This window comes from Vicia villosa, linkage group LG2 (genome assembly GCF_029867415.1).
Source record: "Vicia villosa cultivar HV-30 ecotype Madison, WI linkage group LG2, Vvil1.0, whole genome shotgun sequence".
Lineage (NCBI taxonomy): Eukaryota > Viridiplantae > Streptophyta > Magnoliopsida > Fabales > Fabaceae > Vicia > Vicia villosa.
The window spans coordinates 173943921-173960057 of record NC_081181.1 but is presented as its reverse complement, the minus strand read 5'-3'; the positions used below and the strand labels follow the sequence as shown (position 1 = coordinate 173960057).

General features: G+C 31.3%; 1 protein-coding gene across 1 annotated transcript; it reads left to right on the top strand.

Moving 5' to 3' along the window:
- The first annotated feature begins 14137 nt into the window (after positions 1-14137).
- On the top strand, positions 14138-15789 carry LOC131647473 (AAA-ATPase ASD, mitochondrial-like). Its single transcript, XM_058917360.1, has one exon. The coding sequence runs from the start codon at positions 14178-14180 to the stop codon at positions 15543-15545; it is 1368 nt and encodes a 455-aa protein (XP_058773343.1). The 5' UTR covers positions 14138-14177; the 3' UTR covers positions 15546-15789.
- Positions 15790-16137: the final 348 nt, after the last annotated feature.

The window sequence follows — 16137 nt, the reverse complement described above, 5'->3', positions numbered from 1 at the left end:
AATAGCCATCCCATGCTTACTCGTGCTAAGACTGGAAACTCTAAACCAAAAGCCTTCTTAGCTCAAACAGACTCTGAACCTACTAGCTATAAACAAGCCTTACTGAGTCCACCATGGGCTAAAGCTATGCAAGATGAATTCAATGCTTTACAAGCAAATAAAACCTATACTTTAGCACCTCTACCTCCTGATAAAACTGCTGTAGGATGTCGGTGGGTCTTTAAACTTAAACAAAATGTTGATGGTTCTGTTCATAAACATAAAGCTAGGTTGGTTGCAAAAGGTTTTCATCAAGAACAGGGGTTTGATTTTACTGAAACCTTTGCCCCTGTAGTCAAACCTACTACTATTAGAGTTATCCTTACTCTTGCTATCACTTACAAGTGGGAGATTCAACAAGTAGATGTTAATAATGCCTTTCTCAATGGCACCCTCCATGATGAGGTATACATGAGCCAACCCCCTGGATTCACCTCAGGTGATAAGACCTTAGTATGCAAACTTCACAAAGCTCTTTATGGTCTAAAACAGGCACCAAGGGCCTGGTATGAGAAGCTCACTCAGGCTCTGATACAGTTTGGTTTCACCTCCTCAAAGTGTGATAGTTCTCTCTTCACATACTGCAAACAGGGCATCTCCTTATATATTCTTGTCTATGTTGATGACATCCTCATCACTGGCTCTAGTCCTACTTTGGTTCAGGATATAATCAACAAGCTTCATGCCAAGTTTGCCTTGAAAAGATTGGGGAAACCGAGTTACTTTCTTGGGATTGAGGTAAAACATCTAACTAATGGCTCTTTGTTACTAACTCAGTGTAAATATATTAAAGATTTGTTAAGCAAAGCAAAGATGATGAATGCTAATGGTGTTCCAACACCTATGCTCAGTAACTGTAAGCTTAGTAAACATGGTGATGTTGTCTTCTCTGATCCGCAACTCTACAGGTCTATAGTTGGTGCTCTGCAGTATGTTACCTTGACTCGTCCTGATATTGCCTTTAGTGTAAATAAAGCCTGCCAGTTCATGTCTTGTCCTCTAGATACGCATTGGGCTATGGTTCGACGTTTACTAAGGTATTTAAGTGGCACAGCTAGTCATGGCCTTCTATTATCTCCTTCTGTTGCAGCACCAAAGTTCTCTCTACGTGCTTACAGTGATTCCGATTGGGCTAGCGATCCGGATGATAGAAGATCTACCTCCGGCTCCTGCATTTTCTTTGGCCCTAACCTGGTTTCATGGAGTTCCAAAAAGCAATCCCTTGTTGCTCGATCAAGTACTAAGGCTGAGTATCGTGCTTTAGCTCATTCAACTTCTGAGCTACTTTGGCTTGAATCTCTGTTAGCTGAAATCCACATTCCCTTCCATACTCCAACGTTATTATGTGATAACCTCAGTGCGGTTTTACTCTCCCATAATCCTGTTTTACATGCCCGTACCAAGCATATTGAATTGGACATTCATTTTGTGCGTGAAAGAGTTGTTGCACATCGAATGTTGATCAAACATTTGCCTGCCACTGCTCAAATTGCAGACACCCTTACAAAACCGTTGGGCACGACTGCGTTTCAGGATCTTCGCACCAAACTTAAGGTTGTTCCCTGTCCTTCAGTTTGAGGGGGGGTATTGGAGTATAGTATTTCACTAGCTTATCCTTTATATACGGTTGTTATACTTTTGGTTGGTAGTTATAATTCTGTTAGCCTACGTGTCCATTGTTTAGTGGCTAACTATATTACTTTGGATAACCTGTATATAAACAATGACTCTACTCTGAATAATACAATTAGCTTTACTTCTTCTTCTTCTTTACCTTCTATTTCCTTTTTCCTTTTCTGTTGCAAGATGAGATCAGAGATCCATCTCTAACACCGGAAAAATAGAATATAAGAAACTTTGTATAAAAATAAGAAAAATCCATCAAATGTAATTGACCCCCTCTTACATTGATTCTCATACTTACATTAAAGGGTTGTATGATGATTTAAAATATGGGAAACATATATCTGACATAATTGTGCAGTCTTTGGTCTTTTGTCCTCATCAATTATAAAGTTTGAGGTTTATTCAGTCTTTTTTGTTTCCTCGTTTAAACATTCCTTTATAAATAAGGAATCATTACTTATCACTTTCTTCTACTCATGCTCTTTTCTGGTTGTAATATGTAACCTTTTATTTTCTCATTTCTCCGATAACTTCTTCGAAGTTTTCATTTGGATACTTACTTGCATCAGTTGGGTTCCCTTTTCTTGTCGATGTGTTTATCTCTTTGTTGGAATTTCTAATTTGAGATGTTTCACTTCTTTTCCATAATTATTTATCTATTTTCTATGTGATCTATGATTATATGATATATTGAATCATTGTTAATATTGGTCATTTTTTGCATGTTTCTCCGGGATGTTCTTATTTGAGCTAGTGTCTTTCTGATCCATATCCCTTAGCTTTGAAATTTCACATGGTTTTAGTGGATTTTCTCTTGATATAATTATTTTGTGGGATACGTGGAATATAAACGTCTAAACAACAATGTGATTCCCCCCCCCCCCTATATGGATAGTTTTCCATTGATGAAAATCCTAGATATCCCCTGGTGGCAACTACAAGAAAAATATAGATTTTCTAATAAGTTTTCACTTTTGTTGAATATTGGTCCAAGGTGAAATCAATGGGCATAACTTATCCCCTTGGTTTGAAAATGCAACCAGTTAGTAAGTCCCTCAAGAACGTGCTACGATTGTCTCTTTTAATTTTATTTTAAGAAAGACTACATGTTCTCTCAATTGGGCAAGTAACCTATGAGAAATCTATTTTCAAAATGTACCTTATTTTTTATTTTATTTTAAAAATATATCATATATCCCCTTGGCTAAATTTTCAACTGATATGAAATCCCCAGGAACACACTTCATTCCTATCAACTACACTTTTTAATTTTATTTAAAAAGATTACATATTTCCTTAGTTCGAAAAGCAATCTAAAGGAAATCTATTTCAATAGGCACCTTTTTATTTTTTATTTTTTATTTTTTATTTTTTATTTAAGAAATAGATCATTTATCCCTTTAGTTGGATTTGCAACTAATAAAAAAAATTCTCACTGACGCACTTTGATTTCCAACAAATACATTTTGTAATTTTATTTAGAAAAATATTACTTATTACCTCAGTTGGACAAGAAATCGATAGAAAATCTAATTCAATTGACGCCTTTCAATTAAGTTTATTTAATTTAAAAAATAAATAAAAGACCATCTATATCTAGAATGGACAAGCAACCGATGGGAATAGTCTCAATTATCCCCACGGATGAGCTTCCCAACCGATATGAAAACCCTCAAATTTTAATATTTCCCCTCGATTGTCATTCTAACTGATGGAAAAACTTTGTACCAACTTATTTCTATAACATAACGATATTCCTTTCATTAACTTTTTCACAATTAAAACTAAACGAGCCATAGACGAAACTACATCTTCCTCAAAAATTCATCTTCCCCAAATGAAACTCTATTTATCCATTAAACAAAACTCGAAAACATCATTGCGTCCGTAAAACTAACTCGAAAACATCATTTCGTCCGTAAAACTAACTCGAAAACATCATTTCGTCCGTAAAACTCTATTTAACAAGTTTTGAAACTCCAACTTCTCTTCTCCAAGCGAAAATCGAACAAAGCAAGAAAAGTAAAAAAACAAACAAACACAACTTGAACAGATCAAGGGCACTCAAATGAAGAAACAAAACTCAAATGAAACTCATTTTTTCCGTCTTCTTCACCATGTTTTTGGTACATGATCATTCTCTCCATGTATGTAACTTAGCAATGTTAGTTTTGATCTTGAGATTGAATGCTTAATGATTTTATTCATTTTGTTCTTGTTCTTGTCATTGTTATTGTGTTAAGTAAAAGGATTTTGAAAATACTTTTAAGTTTTGACTTATCTAAGTCTTGACATCTCTCTTAAAGGCTTAGAGAAATTTCAGTTGAATCTTGGTTATTAAAATGGTGTAGTTTTTATTTATAGATAACGTTGAAGGTGCGAGAAACACAAGAAAGGGGGTTTGAATTTGGTTTCACCAAATATAAACTTTTTCGCAACTCAAGCATACAGTTAATGAGTAAATAAAAATAGGTGAACACAATTATTTTTATCATGGTTCACTATTAACGAAGTTACTATAGTCCAGCCGCCAAGGTGATTTTGCCTTCTCAATAAGGACTTAATCCTTTATAACCAAATCGATTAAAGACAACCACAATGACCGCATCCAATTTCTTCTTGAAAATTCTGACTAACACTAGTCCCCTAAGGTATCAACCACAATAAGTCGGATAAACCTTGTTGACAACTCCAACAAGTTCAGCTGATCCTTATTGCGAAACCACCACGACCACAGCCAAAGTTTTCTTGAGAATTCTGACTAGCACTTAATCCCCCAAGGTAACTATCAACCAATGTTAATTAACAAAGTGTGTATTACAAAGATGCTTCTAATAAGTAGATTACACAATGTTTAAGTACAACAACACAAAAGTGTTGAAAGCAAGATATGAACAAAAGCTCCTTACTAAAAATACAAAACTATACAAAGAATTTCTCTAACACAGTTTCTGCAGCGCTTTGGTGTATTTTTGTAGAACTGAATCGTTGATTTCAAATTCTTCCAATGACTTCATTTATAGAGAAGGATAAATATGTTAGAGGGTAGAATATGAAATACAAAGTACATCTGGAAAGTCCCCAACAGTCATGGCGGGAATGGTAGATAACAAGTACAACTAGAATTGTCCTTATGCCACCCTATAAGAGTAGAGTTCACAGTTTATGTTAGTACTTTTATGCTCACCATCACATGCAAGTCGTTCTTGAGCTTCTAAGTCTTCAGAGGCTTCTAATTTTAAGTTGATTGAAGCATATTGTAAAAGTATCAGAACTTGAACCATTAGAGCCTAACTCTTTGAGTCGTCATAACTTGTTCAGCAGAACCTTGTCCTTAGAGTCTTTAGAAATTGGTCTTCATAAAAGATGTTTTCAAATCTTCAAAACTTGTTAAGCAGAACCTTGTCTTCGGCATCTTCAGAACATGGGGCAACAAAAGCAATGTCTTCAGATCTTCATAACTTGTTCAGCAGAACTTTATCTTTAGCATCTTTAGAACATGGGAGACAGAAGAAAAGCTTTTAAAGGCCTCCAAAGCTTTCTTATAAAAGTAATTATCAGAAGCTCTTGTACTAATGTTCCTCAGAACCGTTGCAGAAGTAACATCCATAATCTTGACTTTCTTTGTAACACACATAGGTATTCTTTTAGAGTGTTGAATTTAAAACGTGATAACGTCACACGCCTTCTTACTAGAGTCAGAACCTGCAATGCGAAAGCCACACACTAAATAGAATCCGTTAGAGTATCTAATTATTCTCTTATATACCATGTAAAATTACCATCAAAACTTAAGGCCAAATACATAACCAATCCTGTTCTTATAATCTCCCTCTTTTTTATGATGACAAAACCATGTATTTTGATAGAATAATTTATACAGGGTAATCACCATAAAACCCAAATTCAAAAATGCTAACCAGCTCCCCCTGAATGTGTTGATACCCAAAGTTCATTTATGTTTGTTCAGAGTCTCCCCCCGAAGCCAAGACTCATAAAATAAATTTTTTAGTACAAAAACTAACAAAGATAAGGAATATTTCCCCATTGACGTCTCATCAGAGTCGGACTAGAGCTGCCTAGTCTTTATCTCAGAACCTGGCGTACTATCAGAACACTATGAGTATCATAACCTTGTTTAGTTATTTTCTTGATGCTAAGAATCAAACATCATAACTATAGTGTTGGTTCTCTAGAAGCTGGATTACACACTAGAAGGTTCCAAACATCATATCATCAGAAGGTTCAGCACCTGAACCATCTCCTGACAGACCATGTCTTCTGGCCATATCTTATGACCGTGTATTGGACCATGTCATAGATCATGTCTTCTCACCATGTCTTCAGAAGGTTTAGAACCTCCGAGTTGATACCAGAAAGAAAATAGACTTACTACACTTCCACAAAGTTCTCAACTTTTGAAGTATTAGAGTATGTTCCTTCAGAACCTTGGTTACAACAAATCTCAAACAATTTTCAACTTCTGAACAACTTGGTAAAATAAAGCATATGTTGCCAAAGCACACATTAACATTCTTTCAGATAGTTCTCAACTTCTGAACAAAATTCTTAGTCATAAATTACCCTTGACATGCTTCCAAAAAGTTCTCAACTTCTAAAGAATTAGAGTCACATCACCATAATTTCAGTAAGTTCACAACTTCTGAACAATAGGTGTTATCAACACTTGATCACCTTACTTTCAAATAGTCCAAAACTTTTGAACAGTGAGAGAAATTAGAGCTAGATTTAACCATACTTTCAAAGAGTTCACAACGTTTAAAACATATGTTGCATCAGAGCACATATATGTCGAATTAGAATGAGCATGTGGAATATTAGAGTGTAGGTTAACAACCTCTTTTCTTAGAAATCTTATAACTTCTGAACACATCACAATGTCATAGAAGAAATAACTTTTTGAAGAAATTAGAGTATTGCAGTTCAAATTTATCAAAGCAAGATTCGTTTTAGATTGTTTACAACTTTTAACAAACGCATACTCTTCATTCAGATGCTTAGCTCATCAAAGCTTCCTTCATGCATCTTAATCTTGATTACATCTTCTGACGCCAATATTTTGTTCTCTTCTTCTGAAGCCCAATCTCTTAGGATCTTCAGATGTCAAATGGTCTTATACCAGATGATGATCTTCTGATAACTATCCAGATGACCTGCCTATGAAAACCAGTGAACTTTTACAAAGTTATTGAATCAATCATCAAACAATGGTTAGTTTTAAAATCATGTTATATCATGTTTGGCATGTTTGGGCTTTGAGCATGAGATTAGATATCATCAAAATCATACTTTTTCTTCCCCTTTGTCATTATCAGAAAAACTTAAAAGATAAAAGAAAATTTTACATTGAAATGAAGGGATGAAGATACAATTGTTTTAGAAACAAAAGAAAAACTATTCTTAAGTTGGCTAAGGTCTAAGCATCCTTCTTATCAAACTTTTCCATGAACTTCATCAGCACTTCAGGCAGTTGCCTGAACGAATCATCCTGAGCAACAATTGTTTCATCCTGCTTATCCAAGTGTTGATGGATGATTTAATTTTATTCCTACTTATTTAATTCTTGGTTCTCCATGCCCTCAACAATTTGCTTCTGACCTTACATTACAAATAGGTATGTTGATGATGTTGCCTTTAAGTTATAGTAGGCCGAGGTAAAAATATTTTAATTTTAGTTGATTTTATGTATTAGTAGTTAATTTAAAGTAATTAATGGTTTGAAGCTTAGAAAAATTCTAGATATTACAGATGTTGGAGAAGGTTGGGATATTGGTATATGTTGATGGCTTGTTACCGCTGGTGGAATGTTAACCCATGATGCTCGACGCTCCATTGTTATCTTTTTTGTTGAGCTATGATATAAGGAGACATCTAAATTTCATTTTCGATTTGGCGAGATGATGATAATCATGAACGACTCCCACTTGCAGATGAAACTTTCACCCTTCTCTTGATGAGCATCGAGATTACAACTATGCGTGAGAGATATAACTATGGGTTACATAAGGGATCATATTAAAGGAGTTTAGGTTTAATATGGGTGTTCATTTTCATCTCTCTTGCATTAGAGAGACCTATTCTTCAATGGTGGAATATTATATGAATGAGGAGACTGCCATAATGTATATGTTGCATCTTGTTGGATGCACTACTTTAGTGGATAAGTCGCATGTGTACATTAACGTGAGGTACATAGACATGTTCATTGATCTTGGATTTCATAGTTAGGCCTAGGGTTGTGCTATTGTGACACTACTAAATCATGCCATTGGAGAGGCAACTACATTTGATACGAGACAACTTGCTGACATTATATGAGTCTACTTCAAGTATAAATAGTTATTATGCTTTATTTATACATATTATTATGTTTAAATTATATGTTTAATTTGTTGTGTTTATTATAGTGTTGGATATACGAGTATTTCTCAATCATTTGTCACGTGTTTGATTGGGGTTTTATCACAGACGGTTCCCCATGTGCCACGAGACGAGGGTTCAACATTTTCTTCTAGGCGACCTTCAGAAGTACAGATGGAGGATTTATGCTCTAACCTTAGATGATGTCATCTGAATATCATACACTGGCCTTATATTTATCGGGAGTTCGATACACTATTATTTTCAAGTTATATGCAATAGGAGAGTACCATTATTGCTTATTTATGAGAGAGTTATTATTGACATTCTAAAATATGTAAGGGTGTCATATTTAATGGTGGTGGTGTCACGTATAAATTTCCATAATCTCTTGTCCATGTCCTATTTTTTTTTTTTTTTTTACTTTTTGCATATCAAATATGTCCGACGACCTATTTTACCAACTCTACTTAATAATAACTTGCATTGTTTTTAAACAACTCTTTAATTTAGTGTGTGGTGTATTTCATTTGATATGTGTTAGTTGAGTTAAATTAGTGTAAATTGTTGGTCTGGATTAAATCCCTAGTGGTTTATAAATTAGTTGTTGATATTTATTATTAGAGTTTTACATAACTAATCCTTATAAATCGACTTGTAAGGTATGATACTCTATATAAAATCATTCAAGAGTATATTTTAAATCAATGTGGGACTTGTGATTTTTCAAAATACATCCCCCCAAGCACAACACTCTTTTTGGTATGGGACATGGATATAAATTGTGGGCGGCTCATGGCCCAATCGATACGCTCTTATATCATATTAGAGTTTTACCGAACTCATTCTTACAAAATCGGCATGTAAGGTGACTTTTCAATTTTCAATTTACACTCATTTTGTCATACTTAAATCTGACCAAAAATGTTTCACTTTTTTCCACATTGTTGGCTAAGCTCTAAAAGTATATTATTTGTAGATTCCTTAAGTATCTTTGCCATCTTTTTTTTTTTTAACAAAAATTTAGTTTGATCGATTCAAAAAATCATATGTACAAAGCGATCGCACGGATCCAGCCCAAATAAACTCAAACACAAACTAATCACCCAAGAAAATATGGAAAATTACATCATGAGTCTACCTAAGTGATGCCAAACTTTTCTATTGCACCATCCTATATAAACTATAGTGTCAATAATCTTTTTCTCTATGTTGTTTTTCTGTACATCATTATCAAATATAATGTCATTTCTATACCTCCACACTTCATATAAACTTTCTGTAAAAGCCAGCTTCAAAACCATTGCATAGCTACACTTTTTTTTTGCTTTGTTCATTATCCATTCCACTTCATTTCTCCATCCGTTCATGGTCCACTTGAATCCATTCATGAACTTATCTTTTTTTTTTTTGTTATTGAATCTCTTTTCCCAACAAAGCATCACATGCTTTGGTTCAAAAAATTTTACAACGTTTTGATCTGTGGTTGGGTACACGCATTGCCACTGTTATTTTTCATCACTACCCTACTTTACATGAAAGCTCAAGTCACCCCAAAAGCTTCTTTTTGAAAAAGAAAAGTTAAACAAGGTTGTGAAAGTAGAATCACAAAGATACTTTAGTTGTTCTGATCAAGAGAGCAATGGTTTAAACTAAGCTTTTTTCTTTTTTTGGCCCTTAACATGGGGCATTCATCAAATTTTATATTTGTTTTTATCTTTTAATGGGAAACACATTTCATGAGATTTTGTTTTTATATTTTTCATTGTCATATAATGGTGAGATTGAGTTACTTCTTTGATAAGCTTCTACAATGAATGTCAATGATATGAATAATTCAAAATTAGTTCGAGATTTGATTCAATTAATTTATTAAATTTAACTTAATTGAACTTATTGAGTTTTAACTTAAAATAGAACTGGTTAAATAAATTAATTAAACTTGAATTGTATTTTTTTACTTGTTTTGATTCATGAACTAGCCATGACATTTTCTACTCTTAAAGTATTTAAAAATATGATTATAAAAAATTATAGGAATTTTTTTTGAGATATTTGATCGAACTATAGTATGGTCGAATGGTAATTTCTCGGTTCCACAATTCGACAAAATCTTAGCATGTCGTCGAAGTCTGTTCAGATGCTGTAGTCGAAGTATGCTCAAGTATGGAGTAATCGAAATACTAGGATTGTTAGCATGTCGAATTGGGTCGGTTTACTAAGCCCAATTGTTTAAGTTAGTTTGTTCCCTAAGTTAGCTTGTGTAATGGGTATGTGTGCAAAAGCTCATTAGCTTAGTGTGTTAGTTTTCTTATAAATAACATAGCAGTCTCATTGCACACTGTCAGTCCTAATTAAGGTAAGAGAGGTTATTTGTTATTCTGTAACACTTGTAATCTTGTTTCGAATAGAAAATAAAGAATAACAGTTTATAACCAAATTTTATTATCTTCTTTGAATTTGCGAGGTTTCTTGGTACTCAAGAATCCGCTTATACTTTGTTCTTGGCATAATGGAGTGAACGATTTTGGTATGTGGCGCTTGAAGATGAAAGCCTTACTGGTACAACAGGGTTGTTTAGAATCCTTGAAGGGAGTCGCGGCTATGGACGTTGCGTTAACAGAAAAAGATAAGATGATCATTATAGAGAAATCCCATAGCGCCATCTTATTGAGTCTCGGTGAGAAGGTTCTCCGACAGGTTTTGAAGGAAAGCAAATTGCAGGAGAGAAGGACAATGAACGACGGTTGTAACTCTTGAAAAGAGTCAGGTCAATAGGATTCACGTGAATAAAAGAACTTTTCACTCTTCTAATTCTTATTTATTAACTCCATATATAGTTTATAAATAGTAAAATAAAATCGCAAATGAGTCATCAAATTAAGGTGGTTTAAAACCTCCCTTAAATAGTTAAATATTTATCCCATAAAATAGAGAATGTCCTTTTTTTTCTAATTTAAAGGAGCTTTTTTAAAAACACTTAAAAAAGCATTTTGATTTTGGTTGCAGCTGATTATAGAACCTATGACCCTAATTTATGATAACGGTTGTTTAAGTTAACCGTTGTGATAGTTAGTGTGCTACATAGTTTATCATAGCGGCCGCACAACCATAATGAATAGCGTTGTACATAGAATATATCTTGCATCACAATGGTTTGTCAGTCATTCTAGTAAGATTTCTCAAAATTGTTGTGATATCACTTTTCATAGTAGTATAACATACTTACATTTTTTACTTGTCGTTTCAAATTAACAAAGTCACTTTTTCATATAATTATTTTGCAATTTTTTGAGAAAGAAATTAAGTTTAAAATAACAGTCACATTTTCTATGCGTCGTTTCAAATTAAGTATAAAATCTACTTAATCTAAATGCAAGGTTGTCATGATGGCAACCTTGAAACCCTAATGCTTATGTGGCATGGTTTTAGCAACTTTGAACACAATTCTAACCTATGTGGCATGATTTTAAAATTTTCAATTTTTATATCTCATTTTTTTTAATAATATTATTAAAACCATTGTTCTAACCACTAATTTATCTCTACATTAAAAATAAATAATAATAATAATAATAATAATAATAATAATAATAATAATAATAATAATAATAATAATAATAATAATAAACAACTAGCACTATTAATAATGATAATAATAATATAAATAATATATAATAATTTGATGCAATGTATAACATGGGGATACCAAACAACAAAACTATTGAAAATTCGATTAAATTTGATAATATATAAATAATAATAAAATAATAAAATAATATATAATAATATAATATTTAGCTAATAATAATAAATAATAAATAATAATAATAATCATATAATATCCATCTACAACTATTATAAATAATAATAATATAATATTTAATTACCACTATTAAAAAATATATAAATAAAAACTATTATGGAAAATAATTAATCATAATAATTATAATCATAATAACTATAAAAACAAAAACAATAATATTATATTGAGCCACGGCTATAATTTTTTTAAAATATAATAAATTCAGAATAATAATAATAATAATAATAATAATAATAATAATAATAATGTAATATTCATTCACCACAATTAATAATAATATAAATAATATATAATATTATAGTATTCAGTTATAATAATAAAATATAATAATAAAATATAATAATAATGATAATTATTATTATTATTATTATTATAATATTAATATTAATAATAAGATAATATCCAACTACCACTGTTATGAATAATAATAATAATTATTATATAATATTCAATTACAACTATTAAAAATCTCAAAATAATAATTGTTTTTAAAAAAATTAATTATAATAATCATAATGAAAATAAATAATAATAATAATAATAATAATAATAATAATATAATATTGAGCCAACACTATGAAAAATAAAAAAATGATAATATTAGGATTTAAATTATACAGAACCATTGAAATAAAAAAAAAATCGATGCAAGATATAACATAGGGATGCCAAACAACAAATTTATTGAAAATCATTAAATTTGATAACCTCTCAAAATTTTAAAGTCAGTTGTTGTATAACAATCAATTAAAATCAATTATCAATAATTAATAGTATTCAATCAAATCACTTTTCTTTTAATGTCAAAATTTCTATGTTACAAAATAAATAACGCATTCAATAAAAACGTTATTAAGTTTTATACGTAATAATTAGTTATTAGTTTTCGGTTACTAAATCACAATAACTTTTATTTATCTCTATTTATATAGCTCAGTTAAATCATAATATTGTTCTCAATTTAAAAAAAAAAAGAAATTCATAGTAAACTGCAACAAGTCTCTCCATCAAGGACATGAAGAAAAAAAACCATCTTCACTGTTGTCACAAAAAACACAAGTCTCTCCATCAAATAAAATGTATCTTCATTATTTAAGAAATTTTGAGAGTTGTTTATATTATTATTTTTATTTGATTTCATATTGTTTCTTTCTATTTTCTATGATTTTAATTTTAATTTCAATTTATAGGATTGATCTATTTTTTTTTTATAATTTGCTATTTCAATCTGATGTGGATGTACACATACAATTTTAAATTTTTGTTTAAGATTCGTATGTTTTGCAGATTTGTAAAATGAAACGAAGATAGTTGTTATGACAAGAACAATTGGCAATGAAATATGAGTTTAAACAACTAAAATCAAGAGTATCATACAAAATAAATGTCATATACATTAAAGAGAGTAAATTGGTAAAATATTTCTCTCTCTTTAGGGTTGATCTATTGTTTATACTTTGCTAATTCAATCCTATGTTAACGTTCACGTACAACTTTAAATTTTTGTTAAAGATTCATGTGTTTTGTAGATTTTTAAAATGAAATGAAGATAATTGTTGTAACAAGAACAACAATCTAAAATGAAATACCGGTGTAACAACTCGAATTAAGAGTGTCACAGGCAAAGAAATCGCATAAAAATTGAAGGAAGTAAATTGGAAAATATTTTTCTCTACTTAAAATGTCTTTTTTTCTTCGGTCAACAAGTTATTATAATTGCAAGAAAAATCATGATTATCTCTTGATTTAGCAAAAAAATTTATCATTTAATTTTTCTCTTCATATTTTAAGAAAAAATTTCTATAATTAACACTGTCTAAAATAAATAAAATTATTAATTTATATTTTATTTGAATAATAATACATTAAATTTTTAAAGAATTAAAATCTTTAATTTTAATTTCAGCAAAAGCTTAAGTTTCAAATAAAAAATATTTTATGATTAATAACCGCGCAACGCGCGGGTCACAATCTAGTTAATAAAAATTCAACAATCCGCTATCTTATAAAAAGATTGAATTCAATCCCAAGAATTAATATAATAATAATTACAATCATCATTAATATCAAATAATAAATCATCAATTTATATTACAAAATCATTAATATAATTCAGATTTTCCACTAGGAAACTTATTTAAAACAGAATCATTCATTAAAGTATGATTAGATATTTTCAAAAAATAATATCTTTATTACGAGAAAATTGCATTATATAAGTATATATAGTATTCAACACCAAACCCCGTTGAAGAAACAGAGCAAATCCTAAACCAAACTCCATATTTCTTTGAAAAACTAAGACATGGGGAAAAAACCATCACCAACACCAAACTCAATATCAAGGTTATATGCTTACAAGAAAAAACTTTGGTCTCTTTTGGGTATCATAAGGTTTCTTCTAAACATGTTTGAGAAATTCTTTTCACGTCAACTTCATAGATATGTCACAAAATATTCACAAAAACTCATCAATTTCATGTCTCCATACATCCATATTACCTTCCCATATTTAATATCAGGAAACAACCTAAGACACAGTGAAGCTTACACATGTATCAAAACATATCTTAGTGCAAAATCATTAGAAAGTGCCAAAATCTTCAATGCCGAGGTTGTCCAAAATAATCAAACTCCACTTGTTCTTACCATGGGCGACAATGAAGAGATCATGGATGAATTCAATGGAGTTCATGTTTGGTGGTCTTGTAACCAGGTAACTCAACAAGATTCCGATGAGAAAGAGAAAACTTCCTTAACATTAACCTTCTATAAATGGCATCGCGAACTCGTCACGACATCTTACATACAACATGTATTGGAAGAAGGTAAAGCTATGTCAATGAAGAAAAGAAAGCTTAAGCTTTACACTAACAACCCTAAAGATGAGTGGAGATTCAAAAGAAAGTGGAGTTCTATAACGTTTGAGCACCCTGCTAGGTTTGAAACCCTAGCTATGGATCCGAAGAAGAAAGAAGAAATCATAAACGATCTTGTTAAGTTTAAGGATGGGAAGGAATACTATGCTAAAGTTGGAAAGGCTTGGAAACGTGGTTATCTACTTTTCGGGCCGCCGGGAACGGGAAAATCTACGATGATATCCGCTATTGCGAATTTCATGAATTATGATGTTTATGATCTTGAATTATCGATTATCAAGGATAATATTGAGTTGAAAAGACTTTTGATTGCAACGTCGAACAAGTCGGTTATAGTGATTGAGGATATTGATTGTTCTATTGATCTCACTGGCAAAAGAAAGGAAAAGAAGGACTTGAGCTCTCCTACGGGCGAATACAAAGTAACTCTTTCGGGTTTGTTGAATATTATCGATGGAATTTGGTCGTCTTGTGGAGGAGAAAGAATCATAATTTTTACGACGAACTTTGTGGACAAACTTGATCCTGCTCTTATTAGGAGGGGAAGGATGGACATGCATATTGAATTGTCATATTGTAGCTATGAAGCTTTCAAGGTGCTTGTGAAAAATTATTGGGATGTTGAATCTCATGATGAATTGTTTCCAATTATTGAGAAGTTGATTGGAGAGACTAATATGACACCTGCTGATGTTGCTGAAAGTTTGATGCCAAAATCATTCAATAAAGATTTTGAAACTTGTTTGAAGGATTTGATTCAATCTCTTGAGAATGTAAAGGAAAAGGCAAAATAAGTGTTAGTTCGTTTGAAGGCAGAGGAATATCAAGAAAAGGTTACCCAAGAGGAAGAAAAGGTGAAAGACTTATGGAGATTCAAAGAAAAAAACAAAGTTGAATAGAAAGATGTTATTATTTTTATTAGTAGAAGAAATAGTTTTAATTATTATAAACTAACACACAATTGTGAGAGTTAGAGTTCGAATTTAACATTAACATTCAACTTAGTAATATCAGCGACTAGAAATAGTAATATCAGCGACTAGAAATTGCCGAAGTAATATGTCATATCTTAACTTAGATTAGAATAGTTTAGTAATATTAATAATATTTTTAAGATCATGGAAACATATGTCTTTAGGTTTGATCTCGAAATGGGATTATGTCGTCGTGACGATTCGAAATATTCATAACAAAGTTATTTTTTGCTGAAAAAAGTTGATGATTGATCATTGGATAACTTCGATTATTAGCATGGCGTGGAAGTGAGTTCATATCCATGCTACGGGTATTTTCATTTCTCTAGCTGATTGAGAACGAGAACCGCTCAAGTAGCTTGACAATTAAGGGTGTGTTGGGTTTGTTAGATACACTTCCTTTTGTTTAGTG

Bases quoted from the DNA above. Each gene is read 5' to 3' on its own strand.
- LOC131647473 (XM_058917360.1), top strand. From the start codon at position 14,178: ATGGGGAAAAAACCATCACCAACACCAAACTCAATATCAAGGTTATAT.